Source organism: Chinchilla lanigera, unplaced genomic scaffold (assembly GCF_000276665.1).
Source record: "Chinchilla lanigera isolate Chin_1 unplaced genomic scaffold, ChiLan1.0 scaffold00044, whole genome shotgun sequence".
Taxonomy (NCBI): Eukaryota; Metazoa; Chordata; class Mammalia; order Rodentia; family Chinchillidae; genus Chinchilla; species Chinchilla lanigera.
Window position 1 is genome coordinate 11,238,067 of NW_004955445.1, and position 22,009 is coordinate 11,260,075.

General features: G+C 46.9%; 2 protein-coding genes across 7 annotated transcripts in view; one reads left to right on the forward strand and one right to left on the reverse strand.

The window, feature by feature from the left end:
* Nucleotides 1-13,790, forward strand: part of Ncoa5 (nuclear receptor coactivator 5) — a 32,227-nt gene extending 18,437 nt beyond the window's left edge. For all 3 annotated transcript variants that reach the window (XM_005392388.2, XM_005392387.2, XM_013518291.1), the window contains 6 exons: nucleotides 2,936-3,259; nucleotides 4,464-4,594; nucleotides 5,660-5,786; nucleotides 9,441-9,640; nucleotides 10,940-11,260; nucleotides 11,902-13,790. In XM_005392388.2, the coding sequence (XP_005392445.1) occupies nucleotides 2,936-3,259; nucleotides 4,464-4,594; nucleotides 5,660-5,786; nucleotides 9,441-9,640; nucleotides 10,940-11,260; nucleotides 11,902-12,491 (1,693 nt within the window). In that variant the 3' untranslated portion in view covers nucleotides 12,492-13,790. The remainder of the gene's footprint in view (nucleotides 1-2,935; nucleotides 3,260-4,463; nucleotides 4,595-5,659; nucleotides 5,787-9,440; nucleotides 9,641-10,939; nucleotides 11,261-11,901) is intronic.
* An 875-nt stretch (nucleotides 13,791-14,665) lies between these two features.
* Slc12a5 (solute carrier family 12 (potassium/chloride transporter), member 5) overlaps nucleotides 14,666-22,009 on the reverse strand; it is a 38,159-nt gene continuing 30,815 nt past the window's right edge. For 3 of the 4 annotated variants that reach the window (XM_005392389.2, XM_005392391.2, XM_005392392.2), the window contains exons 19-26: nucleotides 21,286-21,455; nucleotides 20,752-20,883; nucleotides 19,773-19,880; nucleotides 18,541-18,663; nucleotides 18,245-18,444; nucleotides 17,876-17,890; nucleotides 17,484-17,617; nucleotides 14,666-17,271 (exon numbers count right to left, since the gene is read on the reverse strand). In XM_005392389.2, the coding sequence (XP_005392446.1) occupies nucleotides 17,180-17,271; nucleotides 17,484-17,617; nucleotides 17,876-17,890; nucleotides 18,245-18,444; nucleotides 18,541-18,663; nucleotides 19,773-19,880; nucleotides 20,752-20,883; nucleotides 21,286-21,455 (974 nt within the window). In that variant the 3' untranslated portion in view covers nucleotides 14,666-17,179. The remainder of the gene's footprint in view (nucleotides 17,272-17,483; nucleotides 17,618-17,875; nucleotides 17,891-18,244; nucleotides 18,445-18,540; nucleotides 18,664-19,772; nucleotides 19,881-20,751; nucleotides 20,884-21,285; nucleotides 21,456-22,009) is intronic. The other variant, XM_005392390.2, reaches the window with a different exon arrangement.

A 22,009-nucleotide genomic window follows, 5' to 3' on the forward strand; every position in this document is an offset into this window, starting at 1 on the left:
TTTTTTGTCTCTTTGAGACAGGGTCTCACTATGCAGTTCAGGCTGGCCTTGAGCTCACTTTGTAGCCCAGGCTGGTCTCGAACTCACAGTGATCCTCCCGCCTCAGCCTCCTGAGTGCTGGGATTACAGGCATGCACCATCATGCCTGGCTAATGTGCAATTCTTACCTTAAAAAAAAAATTGGGGGGGCTTTTTCATAAAAGGAAAATGGGCATTTATTTTTTGCTATATCCATGAAGATGAAATGGAATTGAGGTTTTCTATTTTCTCCCAAGCTGATGGCAGAAGGATGAATGCCTGTATGTATAATCAAGGTGAATGACTGAGGTATAAACAGAACATGGTGCCTGCTCTTAAGCTGCAGTTTAGTAGGATAATTCAACTTACGAAATGTTTACTGAACTCAGTACTGTGTTCTAACGATATAAAGCCTTCAAGAGAGCTGTTTGGAATAATTCTTTTTTTAAAAAGTTGTTTGATAGGGAAGCCATGTAGATAGATACAGTCATACATTGTGTAACAAAGGGAATACATCCTAAGAAATGCATTATTAGGCAGTTTTGTTTTGTGAACATCATGAAGTGGACTTATACAACATACAGTGTCAAGAGGCAATATAATCTTAAACGACTATTATTGTATATGCAGTCTGTCATTAAACTATTATTGTGTAGCACATGACTAATCACAGAACAGTTTGATAAGTGAAGTAGTAGAAGTATGTATGAAAGCAAGACTTATTCAGCATATTTATAGAGCATCTGCTATATGCCGACATTATTTTACACAATGGATTTATAATGCAGAATCAAACTGACATAATCCTTGTCCTTGTGGGGCTTGCAGCCTAGTAGGGCAGATATTAAACAAGTAAATAAGTACTGTCAATTTGTGATAAGTAACATTAAGTAAAAATCATACATGAGACTGGGCATGGTGGTGCATACCTGTAATCCCTGTACTTGGGAGAATGAGACAGGAGGATTGCTGTAAGTTTGAGGCCACCCTCGGCTACAAAGTGAGTTCAAGATGAGCATGAACTGCATAGCAAGACTCTTTAAAAAAAAAAAAAAAAAGTACATGAAGGCCAGGCATGGTGGCCCACACCTCTGATCCTAGCTTTTGGGAGTCTTAAATCAGGAGGATCACCATGAATTCAAGGCCAGCCTGAACTACAGAATGAGACCCTGTCTCCAAAAAATGAATGAATGAATGAACATGAGGGGATGAGGATGTAGCTCAGTGGTAGAGCATCTGCTTACCATGTTTGAGGCCTTAGGTCAGTGATGGCAAACCTTTTAAAGCTTTTAATGGTAACAGGCTACTGCAGCAAGCATGCCATAGGTTCACCACCACTGCCTTAGAACCAATACCAGATTCAGAGAAAGAATGAAGAGAATTTGGAAATGTGATTAGAAGAGTTAGATGACATGAGGGCAGAGTAACATCCAGTTTCCTAGCTTGAACCACTATTAGTTATACCACTTACTGAGGTGGAAGGGACTGGAACAGGAGCCTGTTGGGGAAGCTCGTGAGTTCAGGGCATGTTTTATGGAGGATATAACCCTTAAAGCAGGTTAAACGTAAGGCATTTGTAAGAAGATAAATATCAAGTCGAGATAAGTAATAGTGCTCTGAAAGTTAAGCAAGAGGAGAGGATCTTTAGTTACTGATGGATTGGAAAAGTTTCCTGTGTGACTTGCCTATGTGCATTCAGAGGCAAGTAGAGAAACAGTATGAATAAAAATATAGAGACAGTGATACTGTATAAATTAAGTCATAAGAATAGCTTAAATAGAGCTGAAGAGATTGAACTGGGAAACTGAAAAGAAATAATAAAAAAGGGCCTGATTTGTTAGAGAGGGATGCTGAGGGACATGAAAGCCAATTTTAGGCTGGTAATGGTGAAAAGTGATATTTTAGGCAAGTATGTATTGAATGAATTGAAATATAAAAGGTTGACTTGGTTTTGATTTTGGGGAATTCATGCTGGTGTTAGTATAAAAATAAGGACTTACAAATCTAGAGAGAATGGAAAAATGTATAGGATAAGTGACTTGATGGAGCTGGGGGAAGGTGAATTAAAGTTAACATTCAAGAACTTAAACTTTGGTAACTATATATAAAGGTGATTTTTTGCAAAAATGAAAAAGGAGTGAGCCTTTTTGATTGGATTAAAATAGGAAGTTTTTTATTTTAAATATATTAGAAATGAGTTTCCACTGGGGTGAAATGTCTCATGTAAGAACATTGGAGCCAGTATACTCAAGCATATCTGTGACTTCACTACTCAGAAAGCAAAATAAAACCTTGAGCAAAAAATCAGATTCTTCATAAACCCTTAGACTGACAGAGACAACTACTCAGCTCTGCAAGACAGAAACTGTTCTTGATCTTCTATTGTGTGCATCATGTGTTTGCTTTCCTTTTTTTTTAACTTAACTATCCTCCCAGATATTTAAGTGATGTTTTCTGCCCTTTAAAGATGGCTCCTTTAATCACCATATGAAATTATGCTCTTTGCTCTGTTTTTCTTCCTGAGTTTCGATCCTTACTATGTTCCCATTACTTTCTCCCCCTTGTAAAGTTTCAGACAAGGCTGATGGGAAAAAATATATTTTAAGAGAAAGGCACTGTAACATTAAAAACCTGTGGAAATTAAAGTGACAGTTTGGTATGTCCAGGGAATGCTGAATTATTCCCTGAAGCCTTATGTATATTGTTAACCCATTCAAAACTTTTGGTCATGGTGTCCTAATCTTTTGAGATTCTAGAACTTTCTAGACTTTTAATTGTCCTTAAAATCTTAGTCATGTTCTCCCTGTTTGTTACTTTTAGAGAAAAATAATTGGAGGGTGAGGCTTTCGCCTATAAAAGCTGAGGGTTGGCTACTTTCAGTTTCTTTGTCTTAGCATCTTCTTGCTACCTCCCACAGGGATCCATATGGCTTTGGAGACAGAGATACAAGGCGTGATCGATCTCCAATTCGAGGAAGTCCAAGGAGAGAATCCAGGGATGGCAGAAATGGTCGGGATTCCCGGGATGGCAGAGACCTTCGAGACCCCCGAGACTTTCGGGAACACAGAGACAGCAGAGACATGCGGGATCACAGAGACAGCAGAAGTTTTCGAGATACTCGAGACCTAAGGGATTTTAGAGACTTTCGTGACCTAAGAGACTCTAGGGACTTTCGAGATCACCGGGACCCCATGTATGACAGATACAGAGACATAAGAGACTCCCGAGACCCTATGTACAGGTGTGTACACAGGCATCCTGCTTGTTTTTTTGTTAGCAACCTTTCTTATGTGTTTTGCTGAACTAACTGAGAAGTCTACAAGGGTAATGATTTGATTAACTTTGTATTTCCAGTATCAAATGGTAGATGTGATACTCAATAAATTTTGCCAAAGGTGTGAATGATTGATTAAATTATGCTTAGCAAATAAATCTGGATCAGTCTTCCCTCACCCGTAAAAAATAAGCATTGTCCAAACAAAAACATAAATGGAATACAAATTTTCTTGGCAATGCAAAAACACAGGAAGATAGACTAATAACCGGTTAATACATGGATATTCAGCATCATTAGTCACCAGGGAAATGCAAATGAATGGTACAGTGAGATACCACTTCTCACCTACTGGAATGGTTATTTTTTAAAACACTGCAGAACATAAGTTGTATTGACAAGGTGTAGAAAAAGTGGAGCCCTCCTATATTGCAGGTGCAAAATGGTATATAACCACTATGGAAAACAGTTTGGCAGTTCCTCAGAAAGTTAAACATAGAATTACGAGTTAATCAGTTCCACTCCTGAGTATATACACATCAGAACTGAAAACAATTTAGATAATTATACATGAATACGATAGCAACACTCTTCGTAAATGCTAAAAGGTAAGAATAATCCAATGTCCATCAGTAAAGAAATGGATTTTAAAATGCTACATAGTGGAATATTATTCAGCCATAATACCCAAGTGTAGTTTTTATATATGTTAAAATCTGAGTGAACCTTAAAAGCATGATGCTACGTGAAATAAGTCACACATAAAAAACAAATACAGTTTATAATTCTGCTTATATGAAATACCCAGAGTAGGCAAATTCATAAAGACAGAAAATAGAGATACCAGGAGGGAATATGGAGCTACTGTTTCATGAGTGAAATTTCTGTTTGAGGTGATGAAGTTTTTTGGAAGTTGTTAACTGGCTCCTCAAATAAAAATAATTACCACTAGTTATTTTGCACTTACTATATGGCAGAGACTTTCTTTACATCATCTCCATGCACACACGCTCCACATCATTGTGTAAGACAAGTTAACCCAATCACAGCCAGAGATGAGAAGCAGTGATCCCAGAAACACTCTCAAATCCTGTGACTTACTCAGGAGAATTCTATCTGATTTTTTGCAGAATAGGACAGAGTTTTAACATTGTGAAAATTTGCTTTTCAGGAGAGAGGGCTCTTATGACCGATACCTGCGGATGGATGACTATTGCAGGAGAAAGGATGACTCTTACTTTGACCGTTACAGAGATGGCTTTGATGGGCGAGGCCCTCATGGCCCAGAAAGTCGTGCAAAAGGTAAAGTAGCAGAAACAGCCTATTCCTGTTCCTGGTAGAATATTTTAAGAAAAAAGCTGGGCACAGTGGCACATGCCTTTGATCATACCTACTCAGGAGGCTGACAGGAGAATTACAAGTTTGAGGCCAGCCTGGGCAACTAGCATAACCCTTTGTCTCAAAAAATACGAAGAGCTGAGGATGTAGCTAAGGTAGAAGACCCCTGGGTTTCCATCCCTAGTACTGCAGAAAAAAGAAAAAAGGTACTATATCTAATGCCTCAAGTAAAAAGGAGCTACTGACTTATCCAGGCAGCTTGCAAAAATTAAAAAAAATACAAAAAGGTCATTAATGTTTAGAGAATCTTGAGCTTGAAAATATTTTTAAATGCAAATTAGCATCATCATCTGGTTTAGTCATCCAACAAGAAATAAGAAATTCCAACAATGAGAAAAGATGGAAGCCGAAAACATTAAGTGCTTGTATTTTTGCCCATTGATCTCTCTATGTAGTCCAGGCTGGCCTTGAACTCATTATGTAGCGGAGCACAGCCTTAAACTTGTGACGATCCTCCTGCCTCAGCCTCCCAAGTGCTGGAATTATAGGTGTGTGCCACCACACCTTGTTTTCAATATATCTTTAAAGATTTTTCTAATTGTTTCATGCTTAGCAATTCTATCTTGACCTTTTGGTTAAGATCAAGTAGCTATTATAAAACCTTACTACTTGATTTTTAAAAAAAAAGTTTTCAAAGTCCAAATTAAACATAATAAAATATCACATATCAGGTTGGCAGAAATTAAGAGGATAATAATACCCAATATTGACTAAGGTACAGAGCAGTGAGCCCTGGAGGTTCTACCTTTGTGGAGGTGTAAAGTAGCATCAGCCTTTGGGCAGCCAGAGCAGTTTGGTAGTGGGTGTCAGGTAAAGGATTAACTGTACTCTTTGTGTCACTTTGATGATTTATAACAGGAAAAAATAATGATCGTTATTTTTAGGGGTAGATTTGAGAATTGATTCAGAGTTCTATAGCTTGCTTTTACAAGGCAATCCTAATTTTGTTTTCCCTGATGGTTTTTGCAGAGCGTTTGAAACGTGAGGAACGGCGTAGAGAAGAGCTTTATCGCCAATATTTTGAGGAAATCCAGAGACGCTTTGATGCTGAAAGACCTGTGGATTGTTCTGTAATTGTGGTCAACAAGCAGACTAAGTAAGACACTGTCAGATATTTGTCCCTAAACCTAAACAGGCATCTAAACATTGCTTGGAGCTGTGTATTCTTTTTATTTTTTTAAGCAGTGACCAAATTTATTCAAGAAAGTAAAAGTGGTGATTGAAGCAGAAACTGGCTCTCTTGCATGAGCTTGGGCCAAGCAAAAGGAGAAAAAGGAATAAAAGGATACCTGGGAGAAAGCTGGGCAAGCTGCTGTGAAGAAAGTCACAGTAGTCCCAATTCTTCTTGACATCTGTGTGTTTTGTGCAGTCCAAATCTCAAGGAAACCCACAAGACCTTTTGCATGTGGGTCCTGAAAGGCAGAGATCTCGTGCCTCAGGCTGACATCAGGTCTAGGCCACCCTGTTGAAAATCTGTTCAAATTCTCCTGAGAAGTCTGTATGCAGGGCTTTGGGAACTGTTCTACATGTGTTCTGATATCTTGTAATTAACAGGTCACATCTGCTTCCCCAGCCAGTTTTGCCATGCCCTAATCTCCTATCTCATTTTCCCCTGAGAGACACAAATCCTCATAATCCGTTATAGGATGCTGAGGGAGTGGAGGTCTCTGTCTTTTATACTTCTTTAAGCTTGAAGGGGCTATAGACCCTACCTACTGGGGATTATGTGTTCTCTAACTACCTGAGGGTGTGGTGGCTCGCTGACTAGGTTGAAGAAAGGAAAACCTGTCAGGAAACAAGGAAAGAGTTAGTGACCATTGACCTACTAGCCTAAATATGAGAAGCAAGTCAGATTTCCATGCTTATTGTAACAGCACTGGAGTCTTGCTTTTTGAAGAGAAAACTCATCTTCAGAGGCTCACAGTAGTAGCTTTCTCCTTTTGGGTGATCTTGTTCTTCGTACAGTTCAGATGAGACTAGCTTTAGTCTAGAAAGATGAATCCAATTACCTATCTCTGCCATCTTTACTGCAGTGGATGTGGCAAGAATCCTGAGCAAAAAGGGGAAGACTGTTTAAGTATTTCGCTGATCTTCTCTTGAAAAGGGATTTTTCTATTTCGTTTTGTTTTGTTTGTTTTTGTTTTTGGATGTTTCTATTCAAAGGCAAACAAATTGGGAGTCCGGATATAGGGGGATAGACAAAAATGCATCTTTTAAATCTAAGACAGAGAACCACTTAGTATTCCTTGGAATTTGGGAAAGAATTACATGTGAATCTGCCACTAGAGGGTGGATTAGAATGAGAGCCTCATTAATGAGGCAGAGGTCTAGTACCACCCTGTATTCTGAGAGCTTTACTGCAGGGAGAAAGGGAGAATTCCAAGGGGACTGATAAGGTTTCAGCAGGTGATACTTGAGAAACTTGTCTATGAGAGGCTGGAGGCCTTTACTGCCCCCTTGATTGGATACTGTTTTTGGTTAGGACATCAGCTGGGGCCTTTTAGTCTTGTACTACTGGCATAGCAGAATTTGCCTTACCAGGTATTCCATCATACCATGCAGCAGGATCTACTTACTCGCTAATTTGTTCAGGGAGACCTGGTATGGTCCCAAGAAAAATCCATTTTGGCCTTAGCTGTAATTTGAAAATTACCCTCAATTTAGCTAGCAAGTCCCCTTCTAGCAAGGGAGCAGGACACTGTGGGACACTTAGAAACTCACGGTTAAACATTTGGCCTTGAAAGTGACACATCAGAGCAGGAGTAAAGAATCATTGCCTAGAGGTCCCCTCGATCCCAACTATGACTATAAACCTAGAGAACAGTTTTCCAGAGAAGAAAATCAAAATAGAATGAGCTGTCCCTATATCATTAATTTGAATTGGTTCACCCATGACATCTCATTTTACCCAGGGTTCCTCAGAGGAGATGGCGATGTCTGTGGACAGGGGCATTGCAGGTTCCCCTAGGCCTCTTTAGTCATCAGAACAGGAAATGAAGGTTCTGGCTTACCTAGCCTCTCTCTAGGAGCAGGGACAGTCAAGCCTCCTGTGGTTGTGTATTCTGATATTGCTATGAATAGAGGTGATAGAAAAGCCTGTCACATTGGCTTAAGCCACAAAGAGAAATTTTCATGTAGCTTACCTGGGACCTAAGACATAGGCAGAGACATAGTCCAGGTTCAAACTGTGCCATCAAGATGTGATCTGTGTTGGTTTCTCAGCACTGCTTTCCTTGATGTTGTCCTCACGTTCATACAGATTTTCTCCTTGAAAAGGCAAGTGACACTGGCCCTAAGCGCATCTTCCTGGTAAGCCCATTGGAAAGAGAGCTTATCTTTCCCAATGCTTCCACCTGAAATCCTAAGAGTATTTTACTGAACTGACCTGGCTGGCTTTCCCATCCTTGATCCTGTTAACCAAGGATGCTAGAACATTCTGATTGGCCAGGACTGTGAAATGTGCCCAGCCCTAGAGCAGGAGGTACGATTAGTCCTGTGCAAATATGTGGACTCCAGGTAGGAAAGCGAATAGATACTAGTCAAGCAGAGACAATCCTGAAATTCCTAGTACTTTGAGAAGCACATATATCTGCATTTGTCAGCCAAGAACCAGCCCTGCTTTGTGAAGGGCCCTGACCTTGCAGAACTGTTACATGACCATATCAACCAAGCCAGAGTTCATAGCACTATTCTCTCCCACCTCTGTTTACATTCTCTCCTTGAAGAGGCAGAGCAGAAAAACACAAGGGAGGATAACAGCTTGAAGGCTTAAAAGTAGCTGTGTTCCCTTTCCTCAGGCAAGTAGTAAGTAACTTCGTGTTATTTCCTAGCAGTTTGGGGTTAAAGAGCTAATTTCAAGGCAGTGACTAGGGAAATAGGTGTTGAGACACCAAGCAGCAGGCAGAGTTCACAGTCTAAGCTGTCTTATTCAGAGCTAGATGTTACTCTAAATGTCGACGGCTATTTCTGGATACATGGTAATACCTTACATTTTAATCTTCGTAGTAATAATATTACATGTTTATTCATTGAGCAAGTTTTCTGTGTATATGGTAGATACTAGATACTGGGGCTCTAATAAGCCAACACACACAGCCCTTTCTCTTACAGATCTCACAGCCTCGTTGGAATGACAATAAAAATAAGCGTACAGGTGATAAGCCCTGTGAGAAGAGAATATCAGGAATCTAATTTAGATTGGAGGAAAAATCCAGGAAATGACATAGAAACTGAACCATATGTCATAGGAACTGACGTATTACTATTCCTGTTCTTAGTTAAAAAAATAATAATAAAAGAAATTATATTGGTAAGAGATAAATGGGCTTGCTTTAAAAGCTTTACAACTTGGCAGTCAAATGTCAGGGCTTGGATACAAACCCATTCTCTGGTATCAGAGCCTTTACTTTTCCCATGTGTAAAGCAGGCTCCCTAGAGACATATAAATGCCACAAGTGTTAGGCAGCAGGATAGGTATTAAGAAAGGACCATTGAACTAGAGAAAAAAAGAGAAAGGTATCAAATACCGTGCTACTGGCAACTTCCTCTGTGACCTCAGGCAAGTTAGAATCATTCTAGAAGAGCCAGTATAAAAGGAGGGAATTGATCTAGACCCTTGGAGCCTAGTGGCACTAAGGTGGGCTCAATTCTGAGTTCTCTGTAGGAGCACACACAGCTGGCTGAGGAACAACAGTGTGCACATTGAGAGTTGATCAGGGAGTGCTCAGCTGGATCTTATTTGTTCTTACAGAGATTATGCTGAATCTGTGGGACGGAAGGTCCGGGACCTAGGCATGGTTGTGGATTTGATCTTCCTCAACACAGAGGTGTCACTATCACAAGCCTTGGAGGATGTTAGCAGAGGAGGGTCTCCTTTTGCTATTGTCATCACCCAGCAACACCAGATTCACCGTTCCTGTACAGTCAACATCATGTTTGGAACTCCACAAGGTATGCAGACCCAAGTAGACCACAGCCTCAGAGGTAGTCAGTAACATATTAATTCTTACATGCCTTATTCATAAAAAATAGGTTTTGGGCTGATGACTCATGTATGTCAGGTCAAATATGGTAGAGCCCTCTAAGTTTAATGCACTGGAGATGTACATAGTCATTTATTTGTGTTGATATTCTCTCAGTGATATAGTTCTGAGCCTACTATCTACCCAGTCACAAGGTGTACACAATAAGTTCTGGCAAATAACAACTAGTTCTGGAGTGAGGGATAGGGGTTAGCATGTGCTGATTTCTGAGTTATATACATACTCCCACTATGTCTCTTTTCAAGCCACCAGTACAGAGTCCCTGATGAGAGAGTTGGAATGAAATCTGCACTGTCAGCTCTCAATAGTGAGATCTAGCTCTGTCCAGCAGACTTCTACCACATATGCACTGACTACAGTAGAATCCTTGCTTTTACCCAGCCCTCTAAATGGCTGGGTAATATAATATCACAGGCATTTAGGGTGCTGTTCATCAGTGTACTGGAGAAGTAAGCAAATGGGCTATGAAAACAGAAAGTTCTAAGTCTCTGGAGGGCTGAGCCATGTTCCTTTAAGTCCTTAACCAAAGTAGCTTTTAGAGCTTTGAGCCCTGAGCGTTGAGATTCAACCAGCTGATGGCCTGCCTTATGGCACCCATAGCCATAGCATATGTAAGGATGTCTAGTGAATTGTTTGTCTCTGAGGAATAGTCTTCAAGATATGTGAGGACATTTATATAAAGTTCTGAGAAGTCTTCTCATCACCCTGCAAGACCCTGTTACCCACCAGTGAGTAGAAGAGGTTATTTAGGGTCACGGTTTGTTCTTAATCCATGGCTTTTGAACTGATGAATTCAAAATCAATAGGCCAGCTCTGTCCTGATGAGCACAGGGGAGTCAGGCTTTACAGAGGGCTTCTTGGCCTCCTGCTGCTGATCTAAAGGCTGCTGGGCTTGCCTCCCATGGTTATTCCCCACGTGGTCTCTTTGAATCTGTGGGAGGCTGTCATGTTTCTTTGGTTTTTACTACAAGTCTGTGATCCAGGAATTCCCCCAAAGAAATAGCTCCATACAAAGTGTGCATTCCCCACCAAAGATATGCATTCACCTCACATCTCCCTCCTTCCCCCTCCGACTCCCAGTCTCAGGTCTTTTTCACCAAAATTGTTTTCTTGCTGGTTAGAGGTTAGAAAAGGCTTGGTAGAATACAGCAGGTGGGCACTCAAAGCTGTCATGGGAGAAAATAACTCATGTCATTCCCTCCTCCAGAGCATCGCAACATGCCCCAGGCAGATGCCATGGTGCTGGTGGCCAGAAATTATGAGCGTTACAAGAATGAGTGCCGGGAGAAGGAACGTGAGGAGATTGCCAGACAGGCAGCCAAGATGGCTGATGAAGCCATCCTACAGGAAAGAGAGCGAGGAGGCCCTGAGGAAGGAGTGCGTGGGGGTCACCCTCCAGCCATACAAAGCCTCATCAACCTGCTGGCAGATAACAGGTACCTCACTGCTGAAGAGACAGACAAGATCATCAACTACCTGCGAGAGCGAAAGGAGCGACTTATGAGGAGCAGCGCCGACTCTCTGCCTGGTGAGCTACGTGGCAGGGCCGAGGTGAAGTTCTGACTCTGCATTTCTCTAATCCCCAGGCTTTGTTGGGAGGGTGGCAGGCCCAGGGCTCTTTGGGGTGGGTAAGGGTAATGAGCCCATCTCTTGGGCTCTCCCATGGGCCATCCATGCTAATATAATTAATGATAATGATAACTTACAATTCAAGTACTGAATTCTGATCCCTGAAGTTATTGTGGTGGGTGGTCTAGTGTTGCTGGCTCCCAGGTGGCCAAGATGGATGCATGCGCACACAAACCTATCTTAGCAGTTCTCTTGGGACCCAGTCTGTTTTCTATAAACAGCATATACCAAGCCGGGCATGGTGGCGCACACCTGTAATTCCAGCACCCGGGAGGCTGAGGCAGGAGGATCGTTGTGAGTTTGAGACCAGCCTGGGCTACAAAGTGAGCTCAAGGCTAGCCTGAACTACATAGGGAGACCTTGTCTCAAAAAGACAAAAAAAAAAACCAGCATATACCATGAAGTGGCCCCTTTTGGAAGTTGGTGTTATTGTCAGTGTACTGTGTGATGTGTTCAGTGATTGTTGTGCTTCCTTGGGCTACTAGGCCTTCTGCCCCTGGGGGTACTTTGAACCAGATGCCTCTGTCTTCTGTCTTTCAGGCCCGATTTCCCGCCAACCACTTGGGGCGACCTCGGGTGCCTCACTGAAGACACAGCCAAGCTCCCAGCCACTCCAGAGTGGCCAAGTGCTCCCTTCTGCTACACCCAGTCCAGCTGCACCCCCCACCTCCCAGCAAGAGCTTCAGGCCAAAATCCTCAGTCTCTTCAACAGTGGCACTGTTGTGGCCAACAGCAGCTCTGCATCACCCTCAGTTGCTTCCGGAAGCACCCAGAACCAGAATTTTTCCACAGCGGCAAACAGCCAGCCTCAGCAAAGATCACAGGCCTCTGGCAACCAGCCTCCAAATATTTTGGGACAGGCAGGATCTGCTCGGAACCTGGGCCCCAGGCCTGGGGCTCCTTCCCAAGGGCTGTTTGGCCAGCCTTCCAGTTGCCTAGCACCTGCTGGCAACATGGCTACCCAGAGGCCCGTGTCTTCCACAGGTATTAACTTTGACAATCCAAGTGTACAGAAGGCTCTGGACACCCTGATCCAGAGTGGCCCTGCTCTCTCCCACCTGGTTAGCCAAACCTCAGCACAAGTGGGGCGGCCCCAGGCCCCCATGGGATCTTACCAGAGGCATTACTGAGGCTAAATCATTCAACTACTTCCAGTACCCTCATCCCCTGGCCTCCTTCTGCTTCATTCTAAATAGTTGTTTGGAGGATGTTCTTTGCGCTCTCCAGCTCTACATCAAATGTCGTAAGTTTCTACCACCTGCTCTCCCTGCCCAAGGCCATATTGCTTGTTCCTTACAGAATCAGTTTATACTGCATTTGGGGGAGTCTTGTTTTGGTTTTGGGTAGAAAATATCTCTTGGGTTGCTCAGGCAGTTCCAGGTGTCTGGGCTCAGTTTGTGTTTGATGGGGTTTCTCTGGTCCCTCTGCTGGATTTGGAAAGAAGCCGCATCCCAGTTGGCTGAGTTCGGAATGGCATTTTACGTGAACAGTGGCTACCACCTTTGTTCATTTTGGGCCTACCAAGGCTTTCCCATTCGCACACATCTACCAGAGCTTGAACTCCTGACTAGTTTCACAGAGGAGCAGCTGGACATGGCAGGCACAATGTCACCATGTCCCCTTCCCCTGAGTATGGGTCTCTGCTCAGGGACGCAGATCAGCTGTGATGGATTGGTGAAGAGTGACCATGGTGGCCCCAGGAGGAGGAGCTATTTTGCCTGCATCGGAGTGGCATTTCTTGGAATTTTTTTTCTTCCATTTCACTGAAGGATCTCCAGTGGACTGAACAGCTCCAGTCACCAGTAGTTTGAAACAAACTGTGAATCTGGGCCCTACCACTCTTCCCTTACAATATTTCTGTCAGCACCTCCCTCTCGTAAGCAGCACTTCATGGAGTCTGTTCTGAGAAAGCAGTCCTAGACTGATAGTGGATGCCCATCTCTTTTTCAGTGATTTGTTTTGAGTTTTTGACTCAAAAGCCCAGGCTTTTGTTTTCATCTGGACTCTTGTTCTGTTTTCTGAGCAGCAGGATGTAGGGAATATTTGATGTCAGACTTTTGATAGCTGAACATGTTCTCGATAGTCGGTATTCATAACTTCGGAGCCAGAATGAGATTGTTGGAGGGCTTCTGGCTGTTGCTTGTAATGGAGCCAAAGGAATCTGCCCTCTCCCTAGGGACTGTGCTTGTTAGAGCCCTGTGGATCAAATCTCAAGGGGTCTCTGGCAGGGCAGGGGAGAGCAGTGACTTCAACTGAGTCCCTGCCAATGGCTGAGCAAACAATATTTTGAAAACTGAAAGTCCCCAAATGGCAGCAGTTTATGTTCTGAACTGTTTGTGTTATATAGTGGGTTTTTTCCCCTCTTTGGAACTCTTGTGTTGTTAAAACAAGATGATTACTTTTTAATTAAAATGAGAAAGTCAGAACTCTGTTCATCTTCTTGGGTATGAATATCTGCAGCACCTGTTTGCCAGACACTTTCCAAGGATCATGGGATCCGTGCCTTGAGGGCCACAGTCTTCCCTTTCTTGTCCTCAACTGGGGATCCAGCCTCACACTCTCTTAAGCCTATCTTGTGTAGCTCATCTAGGGAGAAGCATTAGCCAGGCACGGTAGTGCACACCTGTAATCCCAGCACTCTGGCAGGAAGAGCACAACTTCAAGCCCAGCCTGTACAACTTAATGGGACCCTGTCTCAAAATTTTAAAAATAGGCTAGGGTTGTACCTCAGTCAGAGGCCCTGGGTTCAATCCCCAGTACAAAAAAAAAAAAAAGCAAAAACCTGCTGGCTAGTTACAGTGTTGTTCAGCATGCTACTTCTGTTAGACCACAGTGTGTCAGCAGGTGTGTCCTCTTGTTCTAGGAATGGAAGAACCATTGTAAAGGCCTCTTCTGGCTGGGGGTGAGGGTCTCTTTATTTCACCTCAGTTGCTACTCTCTGTTTTACCCATTGTGTAGGCGGTTGGCAGAATGTACAGTAAGAATCTGGAAAAAGCCTTGGAGAGCCTTTAATAAACTTGGGATGAATGGCATAAGCTTCCTGTGGGTGAGACCAGCAGGGCTGAGCCTCCCCTAGAGAAGGCTTACGGGCACATAGGGGATGTCAGTGCGCCTGACACTTAGGAAGTGCTTCCCAGTATCAGGAGCTGGTCTTGGGGCAGTGCTCTCTGCACAGAAACTGCACAACCAGACCTGGGGCATCAGTTCAGCTCTTCTGTCAGCAGAGTTTAATGTTTCTGACTGAGAATCTGGGTTCCTCCAGGAGGGCCCCCCAGAGTGTCCAAACAGCACACCTCAGGCTATGAAGGGTATAATAAAATTATTTTTATTGCATTTTGTGCAGACGGGAGTCTAAAAAATACAGGAAAAGCCTTAAAGCATTAAATGGGAGCATTCAACAATACAGGAAAGAACAAATCCTCTCCTTTTCATATTGGCACAAAGAACACAAGATCAATACTGAGGCAGGATGCGGAATACTGAAACACTGAAAATTAAAGGCAGGCCTAATAATAGTAATAATAGTAATAAATACTCTTGATTTGGTTTGCAACCTCTCCTATTTACAAGGGTTTTCAGCTTCATTGCATTGCCCTGCACAGAGATCATCTAAAACAAAAGCAACACTAGTTATCACTACAAGGCTATTGAAATATTGCACTCAGAATAAAAGTCACTTGAATGGACGTGAAACATCTAGCTACAGTGATTATAAAGAATTTCAATGAATGACATGACATTCATAACAAATATTGCACATGTAGCACAGAAAACTTGGGTTTTTGTTGTAGGGTGTTTGTTTCATCGACAGAAACTGCTCTTGCCAACCAGACAGTCTGGGCCCAGATAGTGCAACTTTGGTTCCCTAATAGGTGTTGGTACAGACCCCTTTCCCTTCCACCACGTCAGCCCAGAACATTCAGGTCTCCAGCAGGGAGGGCCCTCGGTTCTCTGAGGTCTTTTGAAGGGTGCAGGGGCTGGTGTCTGACATTTCTAACTTCTATTACCTGAAAAATCAGTCCTATCACCCGTTCAAATCTCAGAGACCTTGGCCTAACCTGCAGACCTCCAGACCTGCCCCTGGCCACACCTGATCCTCTAGATGGCACCGGCTGCATCTCTCTGCTTTGGGCTCAAAGGAAAGGAGGTGGTGAGGTCAGGTGTATCCAGTGGCCCCAACTCTGTGAGGTGGACAGGATGTCTAACTAGGTGCACAGGTCAGGACCCTGGGGCTGGAGGTACTGTACCCAATCCCAGAGGACGCTGGAATGAGCATGCAGTGCCTGTGTTGTGCCCCCCCACCCTCCACCCCCTCTTAGAAACGTGCCCTGGGGGAAGGGAACCCTCCAAACACCTTTCTAAGGGTCGGAAAGGGGCAGGGGGCACCTCCGACAGACCGGGCTGGTGGAGCGGAAGCGCCGAGGACTAGAGTGGGGAAAGCTGGAGGCCTCAGGTTCTAGCTAGAGGAGGGCAGAGAGGCGCCGAGAACAAAGTGCTTGTGACTCCAGCCCTCCCCTGGGCCAGGATGCCTGGGAGACAAGCTAGAGGCCGCTGCCTAGCAGCGAGACCCGGCCTCAGAGCACGGGGTAGGCAGCTGGGTCCCCGAGGCCGGGATGTGGAGAGGGCCAGGGGAGGGAACATCAGGGGCGGTGCCAGGGCCTCCCAGCGGGTCTGGCCCCTAAACTAGAATTGCCTGCAGCTCCACGATTTCAGTCTTTGGCGAGGAGCCATGGGATAGAGGGAGCAGGCGACAAGCCAAGTGAGGAGAGATGCCTGCTCCCCAGCGAAGGCACCGGGGCGGGGCTTCCTCGGTGGGGCGCGGACCTCCCTGGGTTTCTCCCCTTAAGGATCGCTCCTCCCCTATCCTGGCCCCAACTTGCATAAGAGCCGACGAGCAGAGGTTGCGCGCGTCTCTGCAGCCGCAGTGGAAACTCACATCCGCTGGGAGGCGAATCCAGGAAAAGCTGGACACTTGTCTCACCTCGTCTAAGAACTGGAGGGAAGAAAGGGAAGCCGAGGGCGCGCGGGAAGAGCGCGAAGGCGAGAGCAGGGCGGGGGTGTCGAGGGACCAGGACCATGACCCCTGACCACGACCCCCGCCTGGGCCTAAAGCACTTTGGCTCTCAGACTCTCGGATGTCAAGGAAAACCGAGCTTCCCGAGGCCCCAGCTCCCCTGGGCGCCCCAGCAGGAGAGCTCGACTTGGCGAGAAGTCCGTTGCGCTTCTAGTTACATAAATATGGGACGTTAAAAATACACGCGATGTCTCCTGTACACTATGTATAGGCTCAGCCGCGCCCCGCGGCTCAGCGAGAAGGGGCGGTGGAGACGCGAGCGCGACCTTCGCACCCGCGCGCCTCCCGGCCGTGCCGGTGCCCTCGCCGTCGCCGGAACTGGGCAGCAGCGCAGAGAGACGCAGAGCGAGGACCGCGGCAGGAGGAGGGAAGGGGCAAGGGGCTGCGTGGACTACCTGGGGCTCCTCAAGGCCCCAGCTCCTCTCCTCTTCGCGCCTGCTCCCGACGTTTATTGCAGCGTCTCCTCCGGCGGGGCGAGGCCGGATTTAGAAAAAAGGCAGCGCCACACCACGGCCATAGACCCACGGGACGGCGGGGCGCTCAGGGCTCTGGTCTTCGCACTCCTGGCGTCCTCTCCGAGTCATCCCCGACGGGCGTGGCCTCCAGGCTTCAGGCAGCAGGGGAAGGGGCCAGGGTTCGGGCACAGGGTCTGTATGTAAACGGTGACAGCGGCGGGGGGCGCGGCAAGGGGCTCCGGGGCCGCGGGCCGGGCGCGCTCGGGCCCGGGTGGGCAGGTCCTGGCCCTCAGGAGTAGATGGTGATGACCTCGCGGCCGCCGCCGCGGACCAGCATCACCCTGTCCAGGTGCTCTGTGAGGACCTCCAGGAACTCCATGTCTGAGCACCAGTCAAGGAGAAAATCCGTGCCCCCTCGCCTCCCGACGGAATTGGGGTCACGCGCGCGCTCCGCCAGGGAACTCTGGCGCCTGCGTCCCTGTCCAGGGTGCTGATACTGACGCAGGACCGGCTCAGCGCTTTTCATCCCAGGGCCACGACCCAGGTTCCCTAAAGTCCACCTCCCTCTTCCCCTAGTCTTGCACTTAGGATACAGTTTTCGTCACCGTTGCGGTTGCGGGGAGGCCCGGGCATGTTGAGCAAAACAAGCTTGGCATCCCGGGATTTATTCACGATGACCTCGTTCAGCCGCACAGCCGTGTGCATGCGCCGCACGTTGGACTGGTTCCTGCGGGAGGAAGGGAGGAGAGCAGAGCGCGTGAGGTTGGGGGAGCCAGAGCTGGATTCAGCCGCCCCTGTAGCCAGAACTAGGCTGTTGGGGCCTGGTCTTTGCAAACCAGGAACAGCCACCCCCAGACCTCTCCAAGCTGGGCTATTCAGAGACCCGGGAGGTCAGGGGCATCCCTTGGGGGTCCATGACAGAGTGAGATGAGGAGAGACCCTGGCCAACCTAGGAGAGAAAATGAAAACATGCAGAAGCACTTACAAGTTCTCCCACTCCCTTCAGGAGACACAACAGAAGCAAAGAGAGAAAGAAAAAAGAGAGGGGTCAGGAAAGGGAAGAGGCCGGAGTCTGAGCCACCACTATCTGCCCTGGGCGGACACTGGTCCTGCTCTCCCAGCCCCTACATCCCCCACCTTCCTATGCCTTCCTCCTGAACCCAGGAGTCCTGATGCTTAGCAGTCAGGCCCCGCCCCGTAAGTTCTCTGAGGAAAAACCAAAGACAGCCCCTGTCCTGGGTTTGCAGACTGCCAGGCCAGGACTCCTCCCTCTCAGTCTTTCTGCCAAGGTGAGCAAGATGCTCTAGGCTCGCCAGCCCAGCCCCAGCCCCAGCCCCAGTCCCCAGGCCCGTACGGCTTCATGCTGAAGAAGTCCTTGATGCCCTCGGAGGAGACAGGACTGGGACCCTTATTCTTCTCAGCTGCCGACTTGTCCTTGGTCCAGGTGAGATGCACCTTCTCGGGGTCTGTCTCGCCCTCCACCTCAGGTTCTTCCCCTGGGGATGGTGAGCTGCTGGGGCAGCTGGGAGCACTCTGGTCATGGATCAGCTGCACCTGAGGGATGAATGAAGGAAGGGTGACCAGGTGACTCCTTTGGTAGCCAAACACTCTCCTCCCACTGGCTGGAACCAAACCACCCAAGCTGCACACCTCCTCCTCTGGCTTCTCCTCGCCATCACCAGCTGTCTCTTCGGGGACGTTGAGGCGGAGCCGAGTGTTGGCTGGATTCTTTCTCCTGATGGAGCCTCGAGACTCATCTGTGATACTCTGGATCTAAGGAATGACACAGGTTGCCAGCTCTGCTGGGAGTCACCACCCCTGCCCTGCCAAGAGCTAGCACACAGCTGATGTTCAGCCAGGATGTGTGCTTTCCGGAAATGCACCAGTTGTTAAAACAGTGCAGTGTTTCAAGATCAAATACCTGCTGCACCACCGATCTAGCCACCCCTCTCAGAGCCCCACGCCTCCCTGCCACCTGGCTGGCAACCAGAGGGTTAACACCCGGCACAGCCAGGCTCTGGCCCAGTACCATGGTCTACATCAGTTCTGGGTGGTCAGTACACATGTCATGCGCATAGTTACTGTCACCCCTGGATAACACCCTCATCCTTGCGTGATCCATCCTTCCCAGCTCAAAGAGGTATCCACCATTCACTTCCCTGATTTCCCACCAACCACATTCTAAGAAATGTATTATCCACTCCTGGGAAACTCATAATCCATGATTCTGTCACCATTCCCTATAGGATCTGCCACCCATTCCCCCTATGACCTAGCACCCACCTCCAGAGCTATTCTGTCTCCAGCCCTGAGAACCATCACTCATTTCCCCAAGAACTCCACTCCCTGGTGTGGGTCTTTCATCCATCCTCAGAGGACCAGTGATGCACACAGAGATCTTACATCCATACCATATGGGGGCCTATCATCATTACCCCTGAGAATCCATCAACCACACCCTGGGAAGTTTGCCCCTAACTCCTACTCATCAGCTATATCTCTAAATAGCCATCTGTTAACCACTCTCTGCGAGCCTATTCCATGAACACTTGTCTCCCACACTGGCAGCCCACACCCCTCAGAAATTGTCATCCATACATATTTAGCATCCACTATTCTCCCCCCTAAGCCCCAGAAATCCCATAAAGAAGGGGACAGCTATCCCACATGCCTTGGTCGGGGGCCTGGGCAGGTACAACAGCAGTGTGCGCTCCCACTGCTGAGGAGCCCAAGGCTGGAGGTAGGGTGCAGGGAATAGGGTGACTGGGGTGAAGGCAGCAGCGCCAATAGCCAGAGCTGTCAGACCTGGCCCATCCTACATCTGAGCAGACCCAGAGCTGGCAGCAGCCGAAGGCTCTGAGAACCCACCGAGGTGACCTCACCTCTCGCTCGCGCTCATTCTTGGTCAAATGCATCTGTTTGAGGATCTGGGAGCGCTGCTCCATCACCAACGTCTTCTCGTAAGTGTAAGCCGAGATGTCGCTCTCATGCTGTGGGCAGGCAGGGGAGGGGTGGATTGAGAGGGGCAGGGGAGGAAAGCATGAGTTCTGAGCTCAGGTGAAAGGCCAAGGGATGGGAGGCAGGCCCCGTTCCTCCTGCCAGCTTAGGGTGCCCCTATCCCATGCCCTAACTTCACCAATCACTGTACCAGGCAAAGACGGAACAGAGAGGGCAATGACCTACGAAAGCAGGCAGCTCATTCTGTTTAACCCAGCATAGGACCAGGCAAGTGAATGGGTGAACTAACAGGTGAGTATAGGAATTAATTACCTGAGTGAATGAAGAAGTAAAAAAAAGAATAAAGGCATGAATAGATACCTACATGGATGAATGGAGAGGTGAGAGAGTGGGTGCATCGGTGAATATATGGGTAGATTAACGAGTACACGGAGGGCTGGGCGGATGGATGAATCAGCTGGAGGGGATGGATGGGCAGGAGTTGCATGGTGTAACCACTAGCGACACAGACTCTAAAGCCAGCCTGCCTGGGTTTGAATACTGGTCTACCACTTACTGCATGTTGTGGGATAAATTACTTAATTTTCTGTGCCTCAACATTCTAATCTGTAATGTGGAAATTCTGGTAACTATGTCTATCCCATTGGTTGTTGTGTTGCGTGTATATAAAGTGCATAGAACAGTGCCTGGCACAGAAGGAGTACTGTTAGACATGGCTGTTCTTAGGGACAGTGGGAGGGATGGGTGACCTCTTGGATGTGAGAAGCCGAGAGGCAGGTGAGGGGGATGGGATACAGCATCATCTGCGAATGCGTATTGGATCTGCCATCATGTATGCTGGCACCAAGGGGAAAGAATGGCAGGGGGCACTCCAGAACTTCAGAGGGGCTCCTGCAGACGCACCATCTCCACCACCTCCACCTCCGCGGTGATACGCAGATGATACAGAAATGTAGTGAGGTCCTTCTTCATCTGGATGCTGTTGTCATCCATCTGGGCCACGGTGAAGATTCGCATCTTGCACTTGCGCCAGACCTGCAGAGTGAAGTGGATCCAAGAATGTCCAACCCCAGTGCAAGCAGAAGTTCCATGGTCAGAGGCCCGTGTCCACTCACCCTTCCTTCCTGCTCCTCACACACACATGCAGATCTGAAATCCTTGATCTCAGGGGCCACTCCCTGCCGAGCCTCCCCTGCTGAAGTCTGAGGTTTCCCAGTAAAGTAACGCTTGCTTGGGTTAGGCATTGCTTACCTTTAGAGCAATGCACCTGTAAGCAGACACAACCAATTCCTACCACCCTGGAACACAGGAGGTAATCGGATCCCTGTCCCGGGAGTTCACAAGAGAGGAAGGGTGTGAAGGCTGACCATGGCCAGGGTGTGCACACATGCATATGCACACACACGCGCACACACACACACACACACACACGCCCACCTTGTGGTGCCGCAGCAGGAAGGGCAGCAGCATAAGCATGCCGCCATCGTGCACAATCCACCAGACATCGATGCTGCCCTCGGAGAAGCGCTCAGGGTTCCCAGGAAACATGGAAACGTTCTTGGTGACCAGCAGCGCCAGATGGCCAGCTGTAGTTTCCCGGACCAGTTCTGGGGAGAACAAGCAGAGGCCCATGAGGGGAATGGGGATTCCGGTCTTCCAGTGCCCAGCAGTGCTCCCAAAGGCCCCACCCCTCCGGGTCTTGGCCTTGAGCTAAGCAGCCAGAAAACTAGCATCTGCCTGAGCCTCATACAATATATGTTGTTTGTATCTGGGAAAGTCCCTCGACCTCACTGGGCCTTAGTTTTCCCACCTGTCAAATGGCAATAACACCACTTGCGCTTTCTGTTTATTAAGAATCCACCATGCTAGAAGCCACTTTGAAGATACCAAAGTATAGTACAACAACTCTTGATAATCTCCTACCTCTTTTGTCTCTAACTCACTATTATTTGTCTATTTGTTTTCCTGAGAAACTATTTTGTAGATAACAATATGTAAAATGATAACCATTGATAATTTCCTACCATTTTGTCTGTAATTTGCTAAATCCCCCCATTATTATGTTATCCTTCTTTTACTCTTTAAAATAAAAAAAATTAAAAAAAATAAAAAAAGAATCCACCATGCATGGCTTCGCAGAATTCTTAAAGGAGATGGAATC